Here is a 22,892-nt window from a genome sequence, read left to right on the forward strand (position 1 = left end):
CCACACAACCGTGACAGGGTGTGAAGAAACACAGTCGGCAGTATGGGGCAAGAGTGAGTGTTTGACTCAGAGATGTCAGGGATTCATGCTGGGCGTGCTTTTCTTATATGAGCGACATAAAGCTCGTGCTGCTGTGGATGTCAGGTTACGCGAATGGCACCGTTTAGTGTCGTACGGTACGTTCCTTGGAAGATTTGCATGAGCAGATTGATCTTTGAACCAGAGTAGTCGCTGCTTGCGAGCTCAGGTGACGGGTGAAATATACTGAAATTTTGCCATGAATCAGTGAAATGCATGTTTTAATACATTAAATACATACTCTTTGGTTCTTTCGGTAAAGTCACGTGGGTATAAAATAAAATAAATCACGACGTTTCGGGCGCAACACAAGCGTCCGTCATCAGGTGGGAAAGATTTATTTTATACCTACTTGACTTTACCGAAAGAACCAAATAGTATGGATTCCTGCAGTCACGAAAGCTTCAAATCAAAATTAAATACAATGCAAAGTTTTTTTAGAATTCATATCCAACAACGATAGAGCGCAAGATTTCTAGAAACGAGCAGAGCACGTGGTGGTTTGACGCGCCCAAAGGCTTCAGTCTCGCACGCGCTCCGTAGTGGTGACCTTACGCTCTCTCTCTCTCTCTCGCTGGGTCTGGCTTTGAGAACTTTGTCTCGGCTGTGTTTGAATGCAAGCTGTTAAATGTTTAAGGGGGGCCCAAGCCATGGTTAGTCCTAGCCGCCCGCCACCTACGGGATCGAGCCACATGTTGATAACAAGTCCTGGTCAATCTTACTCGCTTGTCTGGCGTGTTGGTGCTCTCGCCATTGAGGCGGTGTTTCTTTTGCACGATCAATATCTCGATTCCTACAGGTGTAGCATGACGCGGAGAGGCATCGCCAGGACGCGCTGTCTGCTGTAAAGGTGACATCACAGATCACACGGCATTTTTTGTGCTGTGTGTTCTGTCCCATTTTCAGAATTTGATAAATGACCCGCAATATGATGAAAAACTCATCGTTATTTTTATGGAATTTTGAAATTAGTCTTGAGACTTAGTGAAACTTTTTTTGGGTTATTCGGATGAGGTGATCGATCATCTTTGCCATCTCCGGTTATTGATTCTGCAGTCACATTCCTTCTTTCTCTCTCTTGCCACCACCGCCAGGTTAATCTGGTTTCACCTTGTTGTTTTATCGATGTCCTTAGCAAACCCTCCTGCAGGCAGTCTTGTGCCTGGTCATCTGTGTATTGGCTTCCATTTGTATGACAATGTTGACGAGCCCATTCTCACCATGTGTCCCACCCATTTAATAATTTTCTTCCTGATAACGTCAATGGTTTTTTTGTTCGGTTTCTAACTAATGCATCGGTGCGTTTGTCTATGTAAGTGGTTCAAAGTGGATTTGGACCCCAGTTATTCTAACAGACATCTCGCCGATGTTCAAGGGCCATCATTATTCAGCTTTATGAATCCCTGCCACGTGTTGTACAACGAGGACTTCCACTTTCAATTTAACTTTCATTTTCATTTCATCATCATGCTGTAAACAAACAAACAAACTTCTCTCAAAATCTAATCTCACTTCCGTCTTTATTGTCTGTTCCGCCGCCGAGATAAATTAACCTGGGCACCTTTCCCATGTGCCTTGTTTCCGTCGTCTGTCTTTGTTGTTCTGGACCATATCTGCATGCTGCTCTCACGATCATTCATTGTCTCAGCCTTTTCATTGTTATTCCCTAGTCCACTCTCCTCTTCTGACACAGCGGTGCATTCCACGAGCTAAAACATTATTTCAGCTATCAGTACCGTCTCGTCGGCAAATGCCGTACATTGTGCATTTACGTCATTGATAGAAATGCCTGATTGCATTCCTCGCTATCGGCCCCCGTATGTAATCTAATACAATGTTAAACAAAGTTGCCGATAGGATCCCAGCCTTGTCGAAGGCCTGTCAGTGTCACGGGCTTTAAAAGGACATTATCATTGCAGGCATTGATATGCAATTGAATTTAGATGTTATACGAATCCAAATTACATTGCAAAATTGCATTGTATTGATTAAGCACTCACAGCACCGTAGCAAGAAATATATTTCATCACATTGGACTTACATTTTTGAAATGAATACGTTTTAAAATGAATTTGTAGAATTGAGGTTAAACGGAGGAATGTTTGCACGTGCGTCAGAATGTACTAAAGATTGCGAGCAGCGATAACTCTGTTCTACGTGAAGCGCAAGCGCGCACACATTCTTACCATTGCTGGTGTTGAGTTTTAAAATGAAGTCCGTGTGCAACATCAGCAAATGGAATTACATCCGCTGGAAATGAAAGCCGGCCATTGAAAATGCATTCTTTTCCATTCAACATGGTGAGTATTTAAAATTATAAAAGCCATTCCGCGTGGCTTTATTCATTTTCGATATAAAACCAAATTGCTAGACACATTCTCATCCTTGAAAGTGCTTCTGAAAGCAGCAAGCTTAATTAAGATAGTAAGCCGAGAAAGAGCTTAAAAATGCAACATCTCTCTCTCAACGGATGCTCTTTGTAAAGATTCGCAAGAGGAGGCATGTGATGGGTTGCGATGGTTCATTGACATTCGAACTGCGGTGCGATCCTCGGCTACGGCTGAAACCCTCTTGCCTCTCCCTCTCGCCCCCGAGGGTTTTTATGCCGAAAGGTCAGCACCGTTGTTTACAAATGCCTTTCTGTGTTCTTTATTTTCTTTGGCTCAGAGCAATTATTTATATATATAAAGAAAAAACGAGCACAAGAACAAATTGCAGCTTTTAGGCTGCCAAGTGGCTCGGTGAGCTGAATCACCTCGTGTGATTAATATTCCCGGCGACCTCCAGGGTCTTCAGTTCGATTCCTCCACGAAATAAAAAACCCCAAAAACGTTACAATATAAAAGGGAGAAGCGATTTCAATTCTTTCTGCTCGAGCGACCCCTTTAAAGCAACTTGCACTGGAGAATGTGATGGCCTGGGACCTGTGAGACTCGCAACAGTTTCATCTGCAAGTGTCCTGGCAAATTGAGGCATTGCCATCTTTATATATTACACGTGGAAAACCTTAGCCAGTCACGACGCGGCTTTGAACACTGGGAATAGGACGTCCCATTATCGTCTGGTCTGACAATTGGTGAAGCTTGGTTGAGCGACGGTTACTGAGCAGTGGCACATGGCGCACGTGACCGTGTCTGGCTGAGCATTAACGGATATTGTAATTCATCGATGGTCCACGCTGTGGAAGCTCAGGTTTACATTGTAAATGACGTGCGTTGTCTCAATGAGCTTCCTTCCCGGTTGTTTTTATGATGATAATGACGATGATTATGAGTCGAATGATCATCGATCATCACGGTTGGCTACGTACGGTGCGAAAGAAGTTCAACATACATACATACACGTTGACTATATTGTATATTGCAGAGTAGCCCTCTGCATAAAAAAACTTCTTTGGAAATTGACGAAAGCGACAAATAAGCTCAGCTTTTCAAATCAACTGCATCGTGAAGCCCAATAAACAGGACAATGGTGCAGCCCTGTAATGTTTCGCTCGCACCACTGCTGGAAATACCCACACTTGACCCCACCATCGGCTAACGGTGGTCGAGTATAGCCACTTATACTGCTGGGTTGACAGACGGGGGGTGGTTTAAAGAAAACTAATTCCACACCGAGAGGTCAAATCAAATCGGCGACCTATGGATTGCACATCCAGTGTGCAAACTCTTACACCACGGAGGCTCAAAAGGCCGAATAGATTGCTCGTTTCGACGTTCTCAGTTTTCTGTCTCTTCATGCATTCATCCGTGTGCCGGGCAGAGATGTTAACTCCCTCGCGTGGTATGCAGGAGGTCGTGGATTCGATCCCGACCCTGACGTCTGCTGTATATTTGGAGTTTGCGTGTTCTCTCCGTGGTCGTGTGGATTTTTATCCGGGTTCTCCAGTTTTCCCCTCCACATTTAGAATCAATGTGCGTTTAGAGTATGTGGCTGCTATAAATGTCCACGTGATAAGCCACTTCGTTGAGCTATCATTTGTGGCCAGGTCGCTTCTGAAAGAGTTATATAGCTCAGTGGACTTAAATTTCGATTTAAAGCTTTCGTGACTGCAGGGATTCATCTTTTTGTTTTTTTTTGTAGCCGAAACGTCGTGAGAATTATTTTATTATGTTTTATTTTTATTATTTTATTACTTCCCTTCTACGTGACTTTACCGAAAGAACCAAGAAGATGAAGCTCAGTGGACCTCACCTGGTGAAATAAAAATTAGTTTTTAATAGGCGCTCGCTCACAACACCTGTCCCGGAGTCCGTGGAGGCGGGACGTGAGTGGCCGCGTTGCCGTGTGTCTGCGTGTGTGTCTCAGAGAGGCTTGCGGCGCCGCGAGGCGGTGGCGGCGGCGCGCGGCCTCCTGCAGGAGGTGCTGGACGGGGTCCGCACGCCCCCGCGGGCCCCCTCGCCCACCGGCGCTCGCCTCTCCGACTGCGACCGCTTCAGCCTCAGCAACCCGCAGGTGGTGGTGGACCGCGTGCGCCTCGCTCCCAGCTGGCACGAGGGGGCGGGGAGCGATAGGAGCATGGACGAGGAGCGGAGAGGGAAGAGGAGGAGAAATATTTGAGTTGGAGTAAGGGGAGCTGAAAGTGGAGCCGGAAGAAGTGGAGAATGAGATTGAGGAGGAACAGGGGCAGGAGGAGAAGGGAGATAGCACAGCAAGTTCTCAGAGGATGCAGGAGTTATATAAATTATTTTAATGGTGACAATAAATATAGTTATAACGTGATGATATTGGAGATTATACTGAAAATAGTAATCATGGTGGTCATAGTGATGAGAGCAATAACGATCATGATGTTTTTGGTTAGTAAGAAGAGGATGGTGATTACAATTTTAGCCATGATGATGGTTTAATATGTTTGATGATGGCAATGAGAGCATTTCACGATGTTGTTAAAACATTCACAGTTGGGAAATATGGTTGCGTTTAGAACGGTTGGAGTGCCATATTCCGTGAATGATGATGATGGTGAAACTTTAACTATTTAAATAAATAAAAACATTTACCAGGTAAGGCCCACTGAGCTATGTAGCTCTTTTTCACAAGCGACCTGGTCACGAACAATAACCCAATGATGTGGCTTATCATGTGGAAATTTACAGCAGCCAAATCTTTTTAAAACCGGAGTACCTGGGAAAAAAAGTTCACGCGACCATGGGGAGAACACGCAAACTCCAAATATATCGAAGCTACGACCACCTGTAGACCAGGCAAGGTACTTAACATCTGGCCACCACAACGAGATGTTTGATTATTTAGATTATTTGGCTGCTATAAATGTCCACATGATAAGCCACTTCATTCAGCTATCTTAGGCGGCCATGTCACTTCTGAAAAATGAGCTAATAGCTCAGTGGGCTTTACCTGGTAACATAAACATAGATATGTATATATATTTTTAATAGTAATTTTTTTAACTTTCTTATACTTTGCACTGTTTTCCTATTGTTATTGTAACTTTCCCACCCACCCCTACACTGGACATCTGTGAAAAAGAGCCATATAGCTCATCGTATAAATAATGATTCTGATTCTAATAATAACAACAGCGATGATAACGATGATTGCCATGTGAGAATTCAAAGCCTTCCCTGCTGTGCACGAGCGCGTTGCGCCCGTCACTCCGCGCTCGACCCTTGCCGTGTGTTCGGTGCCCGCACGCAGCTCCACTACCACTTTGAGGTGGTGGAGAGCCTCAAGCAGCTGTATGCGGAGCACGCGGGACACGGCGTCACGCCGCAGTGGGACTTCTGCCTGAGATCCTGCAGGGCGGTACGTGCTGGAAGAGATAGAGAAACTTACGCGTGTCTGCATGTGTGTTGGGGAGGGGGGGGAGCGGTAGCAAGGTGGTTAGCGCTGCTGCGCTACGAAACCATTCGGACCGAATTCAATTCCCGCTCGTGGCCAACACCGGTGACGATTATCTGAACCGTTTATGGACCTTCCATAAGCTGACTCAGCCTCCTATGAGTACCTGGTGCGGTGTGTAAACATCGCCACTCAGGAGACAAAGGCAGGCGGACACGGTTCTCGCCACCCACCCCCTCGTGTGCCGTGCGGCTCTTCATCGGTGCTACTCGCTAACAACACTTGCCCTAACAGTCTGTTAAACGTTATACGGGGGGTCTTCGTCTTTGTGTGAAGGTCATTGCATGAGTAACGTGGCTGGCTGGCAGATGCATGGGACCATTAATGGTGAAGCCGTTATCCAGAGCTGAGGTGCGACATGTCGCCAGACTCGATGATGGAGACCGGTGGCCGAGACTATAAAGGGGATGGCAGCCAGTGAAGTAAACACGCCTGAGAGCAGGCCGTCCACCGTGGATGTAGAGCGATGCGATCAGCTTTTGTCTCGTATCCAGATGGATTGTTGCATCGCAGGATCAGCCGGATGGCAACGGCTTGGGGAAGCCTTCATCCAGCAGAGGATAGCCCGTCGCTGACGATGATTCAACCAGCAGTGAGTTTACAATGGTTGATAGGTGATGGTAATGACGATTTTAATGGTCAGACATATAATGATGCATTGATTCATATATTGAAATTGTTACTTTAGCTGCAGTGAATTGTTTGTGTGATTTTACTATTCGTGATTCACGAAAATCCTTTGCTAAATTTACATTTAAATTAATCATGACGGTTCCTTATTCACTGAGGGTGGTCAGCTGTTACGTGCCTCCCAATGATTCATACAAACGTTGTGAATATGTAAATAGATATGCCAGCTATTGCTGTTTTTAGCCACTGAAAAGTGTCTCTCCCTGAACAAATGAACAACAGAGCAGCGCTCATCTCTGTTGGCAGCGTTGACCCTGAAGTGTAAATTGCAGATGACCATGTCAGGGACAGGTTTGTCTGTATGATGACCTCTTGTTAGCTTCTGACAAAGTGGTATTCACTTTATTCACCCTTGCGGTATGATGGGCTGTGTTCACGCTCAACTGGAATCTGAAGTCATGCAGAGCGGGAATTCTGCTCACAGCGCCACCCAGTGCCCCCAATGAGGTGGTGCTACACATTGGGCTGTATCGCCAGGGGTTTACAGTGGTTCATCATAGACGTCTCACCACAAACCTCTATTATGGATGATATTGGTCGCGAAAGCCTACGTGCTAAATTTAACAGTGGTTGTTCTAGGGAGGGCCTGGCCCCTGCCACGGGAATGTGGAACTTCCACCACTGCCACAGCAGGGCCCTCGTTGAAGATGAGCACTGCCCCATGCTTGTGGGAACGGGGAGACCCCTTGACTTTTGTGCTGATTTAAGCTGTGCACTATTTGTGATACAGAGCAAATAACTAAACCTGCGGAATCGGAGCCGCACGCGGTGGCTCACTGAGGACTGCTGCTTCGTGACAGTTCTTTGTCAAGCACCACCACAGTCCCGTACTCACGACGTGCATTGTGGCTCTTGAACTGTTGAGCGTTGTTTTTTTTTTGTACCGAATTAGTAAAAAAAATGGCTCTTGTTGGGCAAAACAGTATGCACAGTGTACACTGTAAGGCACCACGGCGTCTCACTTGAATTCAATCTTTACACGAGTGCCAATTATTGATAACACTGCTTATAAACCGCGATGAAGAACAACTGCACTGGGAACAAAGCGTCTCTCCCGGGTGCAACCGGTTCATCCCGGAGCCTGCGGAGTGACCGATCACGATCGCTGGCTCCGAGCGGTCCCTGCGCTGTGCCGTTCCTGCCCTCGTGTGGAGTAACGCGTTATTGTAACACGCCAAGCACTGCCACTGAGCTACAACATTACCACGACGAATGTTAAATTACCGGGTAAGGCTTCAGAAGCGGCCTGGCTATCACAAATGATAGCCCAACGGAGTGGCTTGCCATTTATAGCAGCCAAATGCTCGAAACGCGTGATGTTGATTTCGCATGTTTCTAAGTGTGGAGGGGAAAACCGGAGGATGCGGACAAACATCCACACGACAACGGGGAGAGCATGCAAACTCCAAATATACAGGTGTCAGGGTCAGGGTCGAACCCACGACCTCCTGTATACCAGGCGAGGTAGTTAACATCTCACCACTGCGGCACCCTCATTGATTGGGGCAGCACCGCCGATGTATCCGCGGGAGCAGTCGCATCGCGCTGCGTTCTTGTGGCTCTGCTTGGCCAGTCTTGTGAACCATCCCAGACATTCGGCACAACGTAATCGATGTATATGCCTCGCTACAGCAGAAGTGGTGACACATCATCATTGCGTCCATCATGTATTACAGATTTGCAACTGTGGGGCCACGTTAGTCGGCTGTCTTTGTATCTGTGGTCTGGATGAGCACAGGGAAGCCATGCATTGGGGCAGAGTGCAGGACAAACGCACTGCTCACCGCACCTGTTGTGCCACCTGTTGTGCCACCTGTTGTTATGAATGAACTTCCATCTTCTCTGTGTTTAAAAGTAGCTGTGAGCCCTTTGGGACGGTGGCTCTGTTATGCGAAAGGCCAGAACACTTACGATACGTATACAACGTGCCCTATTAAATGGCACCACTAATAATTGACAGCACTGCTGGATTAAGGCCACCCCCAAGCATGTCAATTATAGGGGTTGCTTCACCATACCTCACCATTCTGGGTCATAGTGGATTGGTGAGGGTGGGGCCTAGGACGAGTTCAGATATCACTTGCCATGAATGTTAATTGTGGCCGGGAATTGAACTCGGGCCGCCGAGTTCACAGCGCAGTGTTTTACCCACTGCACCGTCACCCCCCACACCCGTTTGCCTTACCCGCAATGGTACGTTACCACATATTGACTGTGCATGACGCATCAACAGTTTTGTGTCACGACTCTAGACTCAACCTGTCGTAAATATATATCATCTAAAATCCCGTGTCCCTAACCGAAGGTGGCCGTGACATCGTACCGCAGGTGCTGCTGTCGATCGCCGATGCAGACAGGAGGGAGGCGGCTCTGGCCGAGTTTAACAGAGAAGCTGTGCAGCTCTCAGCCGCTCCGCTGACTGCGCACTACAGGCACATGCACAGCATCGGGTAGGAGACGCACTGGCCAAGTCGCGGCGTCTCCCTGCTCACACGAGCTTCGGGCTGGTGCTCGGCTCGCCCTGCGCGCGTGTTCAACTTATTTTTCACCGTACGTAGCCAACCGTGCTAATCGGAGGTGCGTTGGTGTCCCGGTGCCAGCAGTGGACATTCCACATTCCCATGGCGGAGGCCAGACACTCCTTAGGACGGCCACCGTTGGTTATCCCACAAAGTGACGCTCAATCGGCCACTCGTGGGGCAAACGCCGTCCCGGACTGGAACTCGCAACCTGTCGACAGTGAAACTAATGATTTGATGATACTGCGTTGGCAGCGGTGCACAAGCACACATAACAAAATAGGACTCAAGACATTCGTCAGTATACTGCCTTAAAAATAAAAAGTATTCAATAGGCGACGTTTCGGGCAATGGTCCTTCATCACGCCACATATGCCTCCCCAGGCAATGCTATTGAGGAATGTGTTGATTTATTTTGTTAAATAGTGAGGCGTGTTGCCGACCAAAAGTTCTATCTGGTTCGATTCAAAGCAAAATAGCAGTTAAGGAGTATTCCATCATGGAGCTTGTCACGCTGCGTGGTTAAGAACCATTCTACAAATTAAGAGTTGACTCTTTGTATAAATACCACCATGTGCTCATATCAACGAATATTTGTTCTCTGGGATATTTGTTGCCCTCTACTTATTTATACCCCTGGGGAGGGGTGAAGGGTTAGTTAGCCTCTCCCTCTGTTAAGACGAACTTAGGATCAAACCGAATATATAGAAGAGTTAAACAGTACTGAAAGCCAACTGAGCAAGTAATGTACAAACAATTTGGAAAGTGGTCTTAAAATTGAGATCCATGGAGATTGACTTAAATGCAAAGAAATATTTCTTTGTTACGAAAAATGAAGGCTGTGCAAATGTTCAGAATGGGAACCATTATTCCCGAATTTTAGTTCATTTGGGGGAACAAATATGAATTTCTGTAGGAACCAACATTTAATGGGGAACGTCTACCCTGTTGGACCGGCAGGTACCAGCTGCTGTCGCAGATGGTGGACGCGATGGTGGGGACATCCATGCTACTGCGCCACTCCATGTCGCTCCCGGAGAGGGAGGGAGGTTTCTCCCCGGACGACGACACCGGTTGGTTGGACAGACGAACGGGCGGGTGGATGGACGGACGGACGGTCGGGTGGATGGATGGACGGGTGGATGGACGGGTGGATGGACGGGTGGATAGACGGGTGAATGGACAGGTGGGTGGACGGGTGGATGGATGGACGGTCGAATGGATGGACGGCTGGCGGGTGGGCCGGTCGGTCGGTTAGCATTGTGTCCAGAATTTTAACTATGAATGGGTGCAATGATAGAAAGATATCTGAAAATAGAGGCAAGTGCAAAAATAAGTAGGAAGAGTGCCTTCACATTCCCAAATGTTAACGCTTTACAGAGTTTTGTCAATTCGCTGCTGGATGAAGGCCTCGCCATCCCACGCCATTCGTGGGGGCTTCCCCCATTGAGGTCAAACCAAGTGAAGTCTAATCTACTTCCCCTGTGGTTAACCTTAATGCACGAGATACATGATGCGTGCCTCCTCATCCGCAAGGTAAAAAAGGAGGGGTCCGAGTGGGCAAGGGGGAAGACCGGAAGAGCCATACTGGCAGAGAAGAGAAGAAGTCGACGGCCGGGAGGGACGACAGAAAGATGGTGAGAGAACCCAGGCTGGACTCGTTTTCCGAAAGAGCGTCCGAGCAAAAAGATTTAAATGAAAGGAAGCGTCAAGTTACCCTCACTCCATGCCCGTCACGTGTGCAGCAGACTCATGACGACGCTCACTTCTCCATCCTCATTTATACAAAAAAAAACCTCGTTTGTCAGCCACTGCACTCCAGCAGTGTTTGTTGCAAAGTGTAGAATGAGAGCTCATTGTAATAGGAAGGAGCCAGGGACCTATGTTATTGCTAATAAGCTGTGTATGATCTCTGAGCTTTGGACGAGGTAAAAAGAAATATACTCTGACCGACACCAGATTTCGCTATTATACCCACATCACTTGAGGATCGCAATGACCTGATGACGCCGAGTTAAGCCTCAGCATGTTTCACATCATGCAATGCAATTTAATTAAGCATGGTTATATATGTTGAACTTATTACACACCGTACGTAGTCAACCGTGCTGATCGTAGGTGCGGGGAATTTAGAACAAAGCGGCCGTGCAAGACAGCTTGGGATGCATCTGCTGCCACCCTTGAGCTTTGCTTTGGCTGATTGGCAGTGTGCACGGCTGTGTGTTGGTATGCGAAGGACCGGCCAGGCAGCAAGAAAGTGAAAATCAAAGAGGACAAAAAATCCAGCAAGACCCCCGGTGCGGCCAGAGATGGCAAGGAAGCCGCGTCTCTCGCCGACGGCGAGGCCGTGTCGCCCACGTCCACCCTCGTCGACCGCGCCACCCAGCACAAGTACGAGCTGCAGCTCTACATGCAGGTGGGTGTCGGGCAGGAGCCTCGCCGTGCCAACCGAGTTGCCAACCGTACACGATTGGCATGTACGGTTCGTAATTCAGATGGGTCTCTTCCGCCCTGTTCTGGACCCTTCGTGTACGTGTGGCGACCCGCTTTGTCAATGCGCTGCTGGATGACGGCCACCCCAGCTCTTGTGAAGGACATTTGAACATACTTCACCACGCTGGTCAGTGCGGGTTGCTGAAGGTGGGATGGGGAGTGCAGAACAAGGCATCTTGCTGCATTGCCCCCAACTGCCCAGTGCACCTGTTAAACCCGGCTTTGGCGCACGGTAAGTCACCCCACCAAAAACTATCCACGCTCGACCCCGTTTAGCTGCTTAGCTTCCTGGCTCAGACACATTGTGGGAGATTTTGACTCATTTAAATACCTTGTCTGATTTGAGCCTCGTGTGATTTACAATCTCCCCAAACACTTACACGCTATGATATGTGACGTTGAAGTAAAACATTTCCACGCACGATCTCTGTCCGATGATTGTTACATTCCAATTGTGGTAGCCCCTTACATGTACACACCTTGGCACGAAGCCTCGCTGGGCCATGCTGGGCTTTGCCACGCTGCGCCATGCCGTGTTACGAGGGCACTTGTTTCTAGCAGGCAGTGCATGCATCATTGAGCCAATGTTTGCCGTGCGCGCATTATGCGTTGAATCGTGCGCGTGGCCATTGGTTAATTCACGATTTTGTTCAGTGCCTCTCCACTCGAGCATCATCGCAGGCCTCCACCTCGTGACATCCTCTCTGAAATATGGCGCCGGACAAATAAATGTGCCGATTATTACAATTATAATAGTCATTAACGTTACAATTTTAGGCGAGAGGAGCGAACAAAACTGCACAAGCGAGATTATATAACGAGAAACGGCACAAACGAGACGGGAGGCACGAGACAAAAGCCTCCTGATTATTTTCATCGAATCGCCACTCTCTAAAGTGTGAAAGTTTCCGAAGTGTCTGGGAAGGTTGAAACATCACATGCCCGAGCACTTTCGTGTGTGACAGAAGCCACTCAAGTGAACCGACAAGAGTAACGAGCACAAAACTAATATGAATTTTAATGGAAAATATTATAAATACAGAAAAGATGGCTCTTGGGCAGGAGTGAGCACTCGGCTTTGGCGGCGTCTGTCTATTCTGGTCGATCAATTTTATTTTCTAATTCAGTGCGACCACACATTTTCATCTGGTGCTCCAGTTCTCTTTCCACCTCCGCGTGCCACGTCAAGCGTAGAATATGTGGCTATATAACGTCACAGTTTTGCGCCCGCTTAAATATCTCCTAACATTTTTTTTTTATTTTGAACAGTAAAACCCGTTCGTGTGCATTTTATCACGTGAAAGTTTGTAGAAAGCTGCTGCCAGAGGTAGGCTTGGTTGTGTTTATGGGACTAAAATGTGTTTTCATATCTTGATAGGACGGCACGCAACTGTGCCTTCAGATCATGGTCACCGTAGCTTGTGGACATAAAGAGATTAACAAGTGAAATATGACTGGCTCAACGTAAATCGGGAAAAGCATCTTCGTAAACCTGTTGAGTGTAATGTGAGCAACTTGACACGCTAAGCCGCGGAATGTGAAATACGCGAATGTTGAAATTGAACTATTGTAATAGAAATGGGAGTTTTACATTTTCATTGAAAATAGGAACAAAAAACGAATAAACGAAGCAGTTACTTGGGTGTCCATGGGGCTCTGGTACATTGCATCTCATGTGACGGTCTGAGAACACTAAGCGGCCTGGTTGCTTGCAGAAGTGGGTTTCCCCGTTCGTTTTTGACCAAATGAGTAACAACCAAATCGCCCGATCTCAGCAGATCTCAGAAGCTACGAAGCTAAGAAACTGGGGTGAGCACTCGGGTGGGTGATCACCGGGGCTTGTCAGGTGTTGTAGGTGTGGGGTTGCAAGGTGGCCAGGTGGCAGTACAGAATGTCACCGCTTCATAGGCGTTGGTTTTCTCTGGGTCCTCTCGTTTCCTCCCATATGCCGAACATTTATAAGCAACGGTATTGACCCCCCTCAATGCAAGACCCTCCTGAACAAAGAGCCTTCAGACTAATTGAGGCGTTCCTGGGTATTTCGATCATTGACTTTCACGCCGTCTTTTACATCCGTATTTAACCATAATTTTTTTTGTATAAAATCGTAATTTTCAGCCTGCCAGAACGGCCACAACCCACCACTTCAGATCAGATTTTTCGGCTCCGTTATATCACGCCGGTCAACCAAGTTGAGCGCAGCCGGTTCAATCAACCCCCATTGATCGACATGGTGTGGAGAGGCCTTCATTCAGCAGTGGGCTGTTTAATGATTGAATCAGTCAGTGCCTGGTGATGTGGTCGTCTGTTCTCAACCTTGCCGATTTGGCTTTGCTGCTGCAGAGCACAGAGAGATGCGTTCGCTCAGTGGCTGTTCACTTCTTCTACTCCACTGCCCACTGGAATACATCACTCTTGTTAGCCTGACTCAGCTCCTCTTCCGTTCCGCTCCCTGCTCAGGACATGCTGTGCCTCTTCACCTACGACTGACGCTTCAAACACTTTCTTCCACTGCAATATAGCTCTCTCCTCGTTGTCACAAACCGTTCCTTTCTATCCTTTCATTCAACTGTCGTTTTCCCATTGTGTCCATCACTTTGGTATATTGTTGTGTGTAAATGTCGCATTTACACACTGTGTGAATTAAAACTGTAAATGGAGCTCGGTATTGGGATGCATTCATCCTCTGTGCGCTTGACATTGGAACAAATATTCACCGATTCACTCCCGTCACGTGTTCTCCAGTGGTCAGTCGCCTCCGTATTCCTCTTCTGTCGCTATCACCGTGGTGACTGTTCCCGTGATCTTCGCTCGTTGATTCATCCACCCACGTTGAGGACTCGGCTCCACCAGACTGACTGCATTCCCTCGTCCATATTGTGTTGAACCACCACACTGCAGGTCAAAACACTTCTTCTGCTTCGTTCCTAGACAAGCTCGACCTTGCAATTCCCTCCTGCCATCACTTTCCAAAAGTTCTCATCACCTTGCCCAATTCGAGAAACGTATTCATCCCTTTATCTCTTACTCCTTCAACAAACGTTGTTTGTTGCTGCAAAGCAACTACAATTTAAAATTCAGGTGGTCAAGCCGGACAACCGCGTCAGGAGTAGCGGACGTATCGCCGTGACGTCTCCTCCGTATTTGTGGATCGAGGTGTTGTACGTTGTGTTCCAGACGACCACGGTCGCACGCTGGACCTTTGCTCAGAAACCGCGATACAAAAAAACTAAAAGCATCGAAACTGTCGTCGTTTTTCAGGTCTACGCCCTGCTCTCGGCCACGGTGGAGGAGATGGCCGGTCTCTTTGAAGAGCTTGATGAGAACACAAACGCCGAACCTCTATCCGCGTGGAAGCCTGCAGCCCAGCAAGCGACGGTGTCGCCACGTCGTTAACGGATCGTCGGCAGGGGGGCAAAGCCAACGGCGTGCGCACCCCGCCCGTGGACCTTCCCGACACGAGCTCTGCCAGGACTCTGCAGGACTCCGCCACACCACAAAGCACGAGAACGGTCATGGGGCAATTCACGACGATTCGCTCGGCACGGTTCTTCGGCTTCTTGCAGTAATGTCATTGTCTGTGGCGGTGTTTCTCAAACTGCAGTCATCAAGAACTCCTACGGTGCACCGTTCTATTACCAATCATTAGGCGAGTGTATTGTTTTTCAGCTTGATTTACATGTGAACAGAAAATATTGGATCGTCAAAAGGAAGGCTGCAGCGCAGGGTAATGGTGGACTTTGAGAAACAAGTGGCCTGTAGGTAGCGGTGTGTTCCTGCTCGAATGAGCAATGGAGTCGCAGTCATCTCCGTCGACAGCCTTGAGCTCGGAGTGGAAGTTCCACATCACGTCGGCAGACAACCTCTGCATTAAACACCGACCGCTGCGGAATTCATTTTAATAGGATGAACAGAGTCAATGCAAGTCTGGGATTCCAGCTGGCGAGCTTCCAATTGTATAAACACAAACACCCACCGAGATGCACGCAGCAACAACCGCTATCTGGGGTTTCATGGTCAAAGTCTTTCATTGGGCAGCGATGCGCGCACACCTGCTGTGGTTACAATCGCACACGCCATGAACTTGGTGGGCAGTTTGATTCCCAGCCACAGATAACATCGGTGGCGGGTGACATCTGAACTTGTCCAAGCACCCCCTTCAATACACATCTTTTCATTTATCCTGGAGAAATCCGATGAGTTATGAAGCTCTTTTCCACAGATGTCCAATGGCGAGTGTGATTGGGTATGGCCAAACAACCCAGATAACCAACACAGCATGGGGAAGCCTTCATCCTGCAGTGGATTGATGAAGGTCTGCAGATGATTTGATATGAAATCACAGGCAGTGGTGGAGCTCACCTGGAATCCCGCACTGTGGAGGAGAGAGATGGTGGATCTCACAAATGTTGTCACTCACTTCCCGCGAGCATGGAGGTGCCAAAACCCTAGCTCGCCATGTGAACGCGGTACAGCAAAAATGTGGACCTCGCCTGTTCTATCTGTGCGGGAGAGTGTTGCCACTTCACTCACAAGCACAGGTGTCTGTGGGTGCTCCGGTTTCCTCGAACATGTAAATGCTCACTAATTGGCCCCTAACATCTTCATATCTTGAGAACCATAGGGCTGGAGGGGGATGAGAATGTGGCACCGGCTCATCGCCAAGTTGCCTTGCCCACGTCTCTGTGGTTTCTCGCGCCTGTCGATTCGTTCTCGCTCTTCCAGAGCGAGCGAATAGGGCGCGGCGCGTTACAAGATAAAATCATCGTTACGGGTTTCCCTCGCTTTGAGGTAGTAGATGCACGAGACAGCTGCCTGCCGAGTAGCAGTGCACACACAGCACGCACAGTGCGCACACAGTACGCACACAGTGCACATACAGTACACACACAATGTTGTCCCACGTCCGACAGCATAGCCGCACGAGTGAATTGAAACCGCATGATATCGCGATTTTTGGAAATAGGTTCGCCGCATACATGCGAAATCGCATGAAACAAGGGAAACCTGTATTTGCATACTGTATACAGTGCATTGCTTTCAAGATGACCTGTGTGGTAGATTGATTTAAAAATTATATCCCAATTTCTGTTTATTGGCAGTAAAGTACAAACTTTTCGATACCGTTTACACTTCCTTTTGCCAGGGACATTCGTGAATGTTCCGTGGAAAATAAGATGGCAACACACTGTTTGCTTGAGAAATGTTAAAATGAGTTTATTCTAATATGTATTCATTTACATGTTCAAATGCAAAGTGTCCAATTGTGTTGGTACATATTACAAATCCTAAGAACCTACCGTTTCCATTGTATGTTCATACTTTTGGTCCACACATTTGCACTCTTTGATTTTACAGGAACGTAACATTGCTACGTGGTAAAAATGCATTTTTATTTTTTCAATCCTCCATTTGTGTATCAAGCATCCACATCTACCACGGTTGGTGCGGATGTGGCTTCGGGTTACTCAACAGCACTTGACAATTTTCTGGCCCAGCCGCATCAATGTAAAATTATAGTTGTTTCTCAATATCAGCATCAGCCATAGGCAGATTTAGATTTTCAATGTCACATGCAATAGTTATTTGTATAACACCGCTTTGGGAAGCAACGCTTTTAGAATTTGTGTTCAGGGGTAACAATGACAATCTCTGTTTTGTTAATTTCATTGCAATTTAAACCCACCCCTCGCCGAATGAAGTGGGATATTCCACAAGGCATATGGATGTTTGGCTTATTGAATAGTGGGGCGCACAGCGGAACATTCCAATTTCTATTCGGGGTATGTGCTGAGCAAATGACCTCAGACCGCACAATCGTGTTTAACGAGTATTTTATTACACTGCCCATGCTAATTGGATTGGTGTTTTAGCAGGTTCAGTCATCATTTGCACAGCCCACATTAACACATTCATTACGACGAATGGGCTGTCACAAGTTACACACACATTTGTTCACCCATGGTGACATTGCGGTGAACCGTGCATCTGATGCCTGAGCAAATGATCAGTCTCTGTGTTAGCAATTAACAAAAAAACTGCCCAGTAGGCATACCTCTCTATCTTTGTAGGGCTGCTTTAATTAGACATGAAAGGCGACTCGTCTTTGCTTCGCATAATTTAATATCAATCGTTTGTGTTGTTAAATGAAGAGCGTGCGCATCAGGTTCACGCTGTGAAAATATCACTTGAGGTTCTCCCACGAAGACACCGTCTGGGTTGACATTGTTGGCTAGGCACTTAAATCCAATGTGAGTAAGAAAAAAAAACCTAGTGTATTCAGGAAGATCCTTCGATTGGAGCCAAAACGTAGGTTCGTCCAATGCCGCCTCAGTAGTCTGCAGTGTATGACCCTGTCGCACGGCCACTGTTTATGAACTGAACATCCTTGCACAAACACCGATGAGCCATTCAACCTGAGAAACCTCCCTTCTTTTCACGGGCGCCGGTTCTCTGCCGGCGCTGGGTTTTTGTCGTCCTTCCCCCCTGCGCCGGTCGCTTGCTTTTCTTGGAGCTCTTGGCTCCTCTTTTCCACTTTTTGCCAGATTTGTTCTTCTTCGGATCGAGCGACGACATCAGCGAGGAGAGCCTGCGCGCAAAGGTGAGAAGATGGTGCCCGTTAAATAGAACTGATGGCGCTTTGCGTCAATCCATGGCGAGACGAAGGCCTCGACACGGCCGCGTCAGTCGTGAGGGCCGTTTCACCGTATAGCGCCACGGCAGAACAAATTGAAGGGAACCAGGTCCGGTTCAGATATCAATAGTCAATAACAACAAACAGCTCAACACCTTCGTTAATTACACTGCCTTATGTGGTAACATATATAACGTTTTTGGAACTGGGCTTCCCTTCATAGCACATGGAGCCATTGATGTTAGCTGTAGCCGGGATTGAATCCGAGAGCCACGGGGGGTTGGCTATACAGCGTGTGCTAACAGCTGTGCCACTGTGTTTCACCCCAGTTCATGTTTGTGCCCACAAATGCAGACATCCACAGGCATAATCAAGGGCACGCATAAAAGACAAAGATCTGGCTTGTAGCCTTCACCAGCCTAGTGCTCTTGGCATGCACTTATTGAAGCCTCAACACAATCGCATACACACGCACAGATATTCAACATGTGGGAGGTGTTTACACAAAGCAATTGAACATTTTATAACCTGAAGTAGAAACTTGCTTGAGACATTAGTTTTTTTAATGTTTGCACTGATTATTTTACATCTCTATTTAAGTTTCACACTTAGGCTTACTCTACAACACACAAGCGGTGTGCTCAAGTGGTAACTAATTGGCACGTTTTGTTTAAGTCACAAACCTTACTAACTGGCTGCATCGATTGATGGCAGGTTTAACCACACATTAATGTGATCTAACCTAAAGAAAAGCTTTATTATTAATTTGACCGTTATACAACATAGGCTAAACAGATTAAAATATATATAAATAGTACATTAACAGGTATTCTTGTTATTGTACGGCCTCCTGTTACTGATCCTTCATCTCAGTCGTGCCATCCCCATCGGAACCATGGTGCAATTTACAAACATTAACGCCGAGCAGAAGGGCAGCTATTTCCATAACCATCTGTGATGGCACAAACAGTAGCAGCTGTGCAATACATTTCCATAAATGCCTCAGAGCAGGATGCGAATATAAACGAGCCAAGAGACCTCTGGGCCTCGTGCACTACCTCTTGGACGTGAGACACTGCTTCTTGTTTGGCAGTGGGATGTCTTTCGGCTCTCCACCTTCTCCCCTCGCCTCGTCCTCTCCCTCTTTCCCTTGCTGCTGCTTGTCGTCGTCGTCGTCGTCATCATCGGCCTTTGCAAACTGACGGTCAGAAAATATCTTTCAGCGTGCTTGAATGCACCAAGCCCTGAAGAGGCTGCTTGACATTTAATACTGAAAAGCAGGAATCTGGTGCAAAGTATCAAACAATCGTTTCCACTGGTTCCCAGACCGCAGATGTACGACTGTTCATACCATAAGGCTTCGGCGCACAAGTGTCTCCTGGGTTGTAAAAAGGCACAGCATGTCTGTCACACTTTAAGATGTAACCATTACGACCACTATGTGTACAATGTGTGATAGTGCCCAAATACACTGGCATAGCCGTGGCCACCACCATGTGTGGCCGGCCTGTTCGTGGTCAAGTTCACTGCGAGTCATAACCTAAACCGTTTGTATGATGCGTGATAGTTGCCAGATACAATGACACAACCATTGTCCCCGCCATGTGTGAGATTACGTTAGGCTAGGAACACACCGAGATGTAACTATTATCATCACTATCACGTGCGTCCTGTGTTAGTGGCCAGGTACATGGATGTAACCGTGCCACGGATGTAACCGTGCCACGGATGTGTGCTAATGTCCAGGCACACTTGCACAATGCAACCGCTGTCAATACCATGTCCGAGATGTTTGTTAGTGGCCAGGTACACTCACGTGTAAATACTGGCAGCATGTGTGAGCCAGGTTAGTCAGCTAGGCACACTCCAAGGTGTAACCATAACCGCTACCGCACGCGTTCCGCCCGTACCGTGTTGGTGCCCAGTTTGAGGCCCTCTGGGTGACACAGGTCCAGGTCGCTGATGGTAGTCACCGTGACCGTGTGGTTGGGGTGGTGGTACTGAACGCTCTCCGTTTTGCTTGTCGTCACCAGGTCCAATTCGTCCAAGTCGTTCACTGATCGCAGGCGCAATGACGTGCATTCGATTAGGATGGCAAGCCGATACGCTACGTTCATTTGATGTCACGTGCCATTTGCGCCGTGCCACATCCTGGTCGTAATATTTGAATTTATTTCAAATGAATGACCAATTATTCAAATGTACCATAGCATATCAATGAATTAACTACAATGTTTGTTAATGTAAAACAATATACATTTTGATAATTGTTTTTTACCCTTTTATCTGGCAACAAAACTGACACCTTTTTTACAAGGAGTCATGTTTGCATAGACCACAATACCTGCAATCATAATGCAAACAAAAAACATAACTCTGATAATGTATGCACTGTCCGAGTTATGTTTTTTGTTTGCATTATGATTGCAGGTATTGTGGTCTATGCAAACATGACTTCTTGTAAAAAAGGTGTCAGTTTTGATGCCAGATAAAAGGGTAAAAAAACAATTATCATATTTTTTCTTCTGGCAAATGAGGTTCCAATGGAATATACATTTTATTGGCAGTTTCTGATCATTTTAAAGAGTACTTTATGTGTGCGATACATCAGATGGTCACGAGGATGCATCCCTCACCTATGCCCTGAGCTTTCCTTCTTTCTCTCATTAGATCCATGAACTGCTGCCTCCTCTGCAATTATCACACCGGGTACACACATCGCCACATTACATCGGGGCCTCCGGGTTTAATTGTAACCTTTGAAACACGACTGATGTAGTGATCGCAGCGTTCGAGACTTTATAGACCAAGTCCGTACACCGTGTCACATGGTTTGGACACAGTGGCACGTGCTGCGGATTTTTGGTACCTCGTCTTTAAGGCGCTTTTGCTCTTCCTTCATCTGCTGTACGAGCTCCTCTTTTGCCTTCCTCTTCCGCTCCACCTTCCGTTTGTGGAATCCTGTTAGATACGTCCTGCCCATAAAGCATCAGTAAAACGTTACGTGCGTTGTTCCCGTAATTTGCTGAATGGTTGACTGAGACCAACTCAGTAGAATGTAAACAGGGCCGTCCATGGGGGGGGGGGGGGGGGGCAGGGCAAATCCAACTGTGGGCCCCCCAACGCCTTCAAACTAAACCGGGAGTATTAGCATCTGATGACGCCGTGATGTCGAAACGCGGGGGCCCCCCCAAAGCGCGGGGTCCGGGGCAGTCGCCTCGATTCGCCGTATCCTAGGGTACGGCTCCTCTCTGTTTGTAAGGTCCACCACACATTTTCTCCAAAGCGGCATGATTTCAACTTCTGTATGATAATGTATTACTTTAGCAACACAACGATGGCTTAAGAGCTTCCCCACGCCGTGAAAGTTGCTGAGTTTGACCACGTTCTCAGATCTCCCTATGAAGAGACTTTGAGTATTCTTTAAAAGCAGATTTAAATTTCACATTAAACATTTCATTTTAATTAATTGTTAGCTATCCAGATCGCAATTTGAATCAATATTTTACCTCGCTTCAAGTGACCGTTGCATACAACAAACTAAATTGCCCAGTTATTTAACCAGTAAAGGCCCAAGCCTTTTCAGGAGGCACGGTGGTTAACACTCGGCAATGATACACCGCGCGCATTTGTACTTTGGTCGTAATGACTTCAATTTGTAATATAAAGCGGTACAGGTAATTGAATAACTTGGGGTTGTTTTATGCAACCAGTAGCCTGCGATGACCTATTGCAGCTCAGGGTTCTGAGTTGACATCCGGTCTGGATGCAAAGAACTAGTGTACCGCAGCGGGAAATGTCCCCCTGGTCATTTCAAGTAGGAATTTAACAGATACATTGTATATTTTTATATTTCAACCCGTTCAACGCCTTTAAATCGGCGTTTATAATCTCGCCCGGGCTCAATCAAGGAGCTGCGGACTTGTAATGTTGGCCGCGCAGGACGACTGTATCGCATTGCCGGGGCAAGTGCGCGCTTACTCATCGCCCACTTACGTTCGCTCTTCATCGTTGAACGTCAGGTACAGCTTCGTCTGCCTATTTCGAGGCGCTTTGCTTTTCGGCTTGCCCATTCTACAGCCCAGCCCACAGCCCAGCCCACAGCCCAGCGCCCAGCCCAGCACACAGCCCAGCGCCCAGCCCAGCACCGTGCAGTCACGCGCAGCCTCGCCGCCCCAGTGAACACCACCACGTGCCACGCACGTGGCCGCGCCGACTTCCGGGTCAAATGTGACCCGAGAACAATAAAATTTAAACAAAATTCTGTTTTTGTTTTTTTTTACAAACGGGGCCCTGGACGCACGCTCTTTTACGCTGCCGCAACCATCGCATACGACTGTGCCGCGCGATTAAATGTAAAACTAAAAGCGAGTTAATGGCTGTATCGTTGTTATTGTTTACGATGTACTTCCGGGGACACTGACCGGTCCAGCAAGCCGAGCCCTGCTGAGTGGAAGCGCGGTTTGCTCCGAGTCCCAACTCCTCTCTCTCCATCTCTCTTCTGTCAACTCTCTCGCTTGTTTTTCTCGTATCATCATCATCGTCATCATCGCTCGTGCGACGTTTAAGTTGCCCATACTCGTGTGTGTGCCCGCGCCATCGTGCGGCCTGTG

The 22,892-nt window shown here is 47.5% G+C and overlaps 2 protein-coding genes across 3 annotated transcripts in view; one reads left to right on the forward strand and one right to left on the reverse strand.

The window, feature by feature from the left end:
- Window positions 1-16,942, forward strand: part of MYCBPAP (MYCBP associated protein) — an 85,349-nt gene extending 68,407 nt beyond the window's left edge. The window contains exons 14-20 of one of the 2 annotated variants that reach the window (XM_061559176.1): window positions 4,387-4,533; window positions 5,740-5,847; window positions 8,962-9,083; window positions 10,113-10,225; window positions 10,689-10,789; window positions 11,389-11,568; window positions 14,907-16,942. In XM_061559176.1, the coding sequence (XP_061415160.1) occupies window positions 4,387-4,533; window positions 5,740-5,847; window positions 8,962-9,083; window positions 10,113-10,225; window positions 10,689-10,789; window positions 11,389-11,568; window positions 14,907-15,041 (906 nt within the window). In that variant the 3' untranslated portion in view covers window positions 15,042-16,942. The remainder of the gene's footprint in view (window positions 1-4,386; window positions 4,534-5,739; window positions 5,848-8,961; window positions 9,084-10,112; window positions 10,226-10,688; window positions 10,790-11,388; window positions 11,569-14,906) is intronic. The other variant, XM_061559186.1, reaches the window with a different exon arrangement.
- Window positions 16,943-17,024: 82 nt separating this feature from the next.
- NOL12 (nucleolar protein 12) lies at window positions 17,025-22,483 on the reverse strand. The gene is made up of 6 exons (XM_061559196.1): window positions 22,276-22,483; window positions 21,149-21,254; window positions 20,916-20,970; window positions 20,190-20,335; window positions 19,338-19,477; window positions 17,025-18,234 (listed from the first exon to the last, which is right to left on the reverse strand). Exons 1-6 carry the CDS (start codon window positions 22,350-22,352, stop codon window positions 18,057-18,059), a joined length of 702 nt encoding a protein of 233 aa, XP_061415180.1. The 5' UTR covers window positions 22,353-22,483; the 3' UTR covers window positions 17,025-18,056.
- Between the last annotated feature and the right edge of the window lie 409 nt (window positions 22,484-22,892).

The sequence above is a fragment of the Lethenteron reissneri genome, chromosome 3 (genome assembly GCF_015708825.2).
Source record: "Lethenteron reissneri isolate LAM-NWPU_2019-01 chromosome 3, ASM1570882v1, whole genome shotgun sequence".
Taxonomy (NCBI): domain Eukaryota; kingdom Metazoa; phylum Chordata; class Hyperoartia; order Petromyzontiformes; family Petromyzontidae; genus Lethenteron; species Lethenteron reissneri.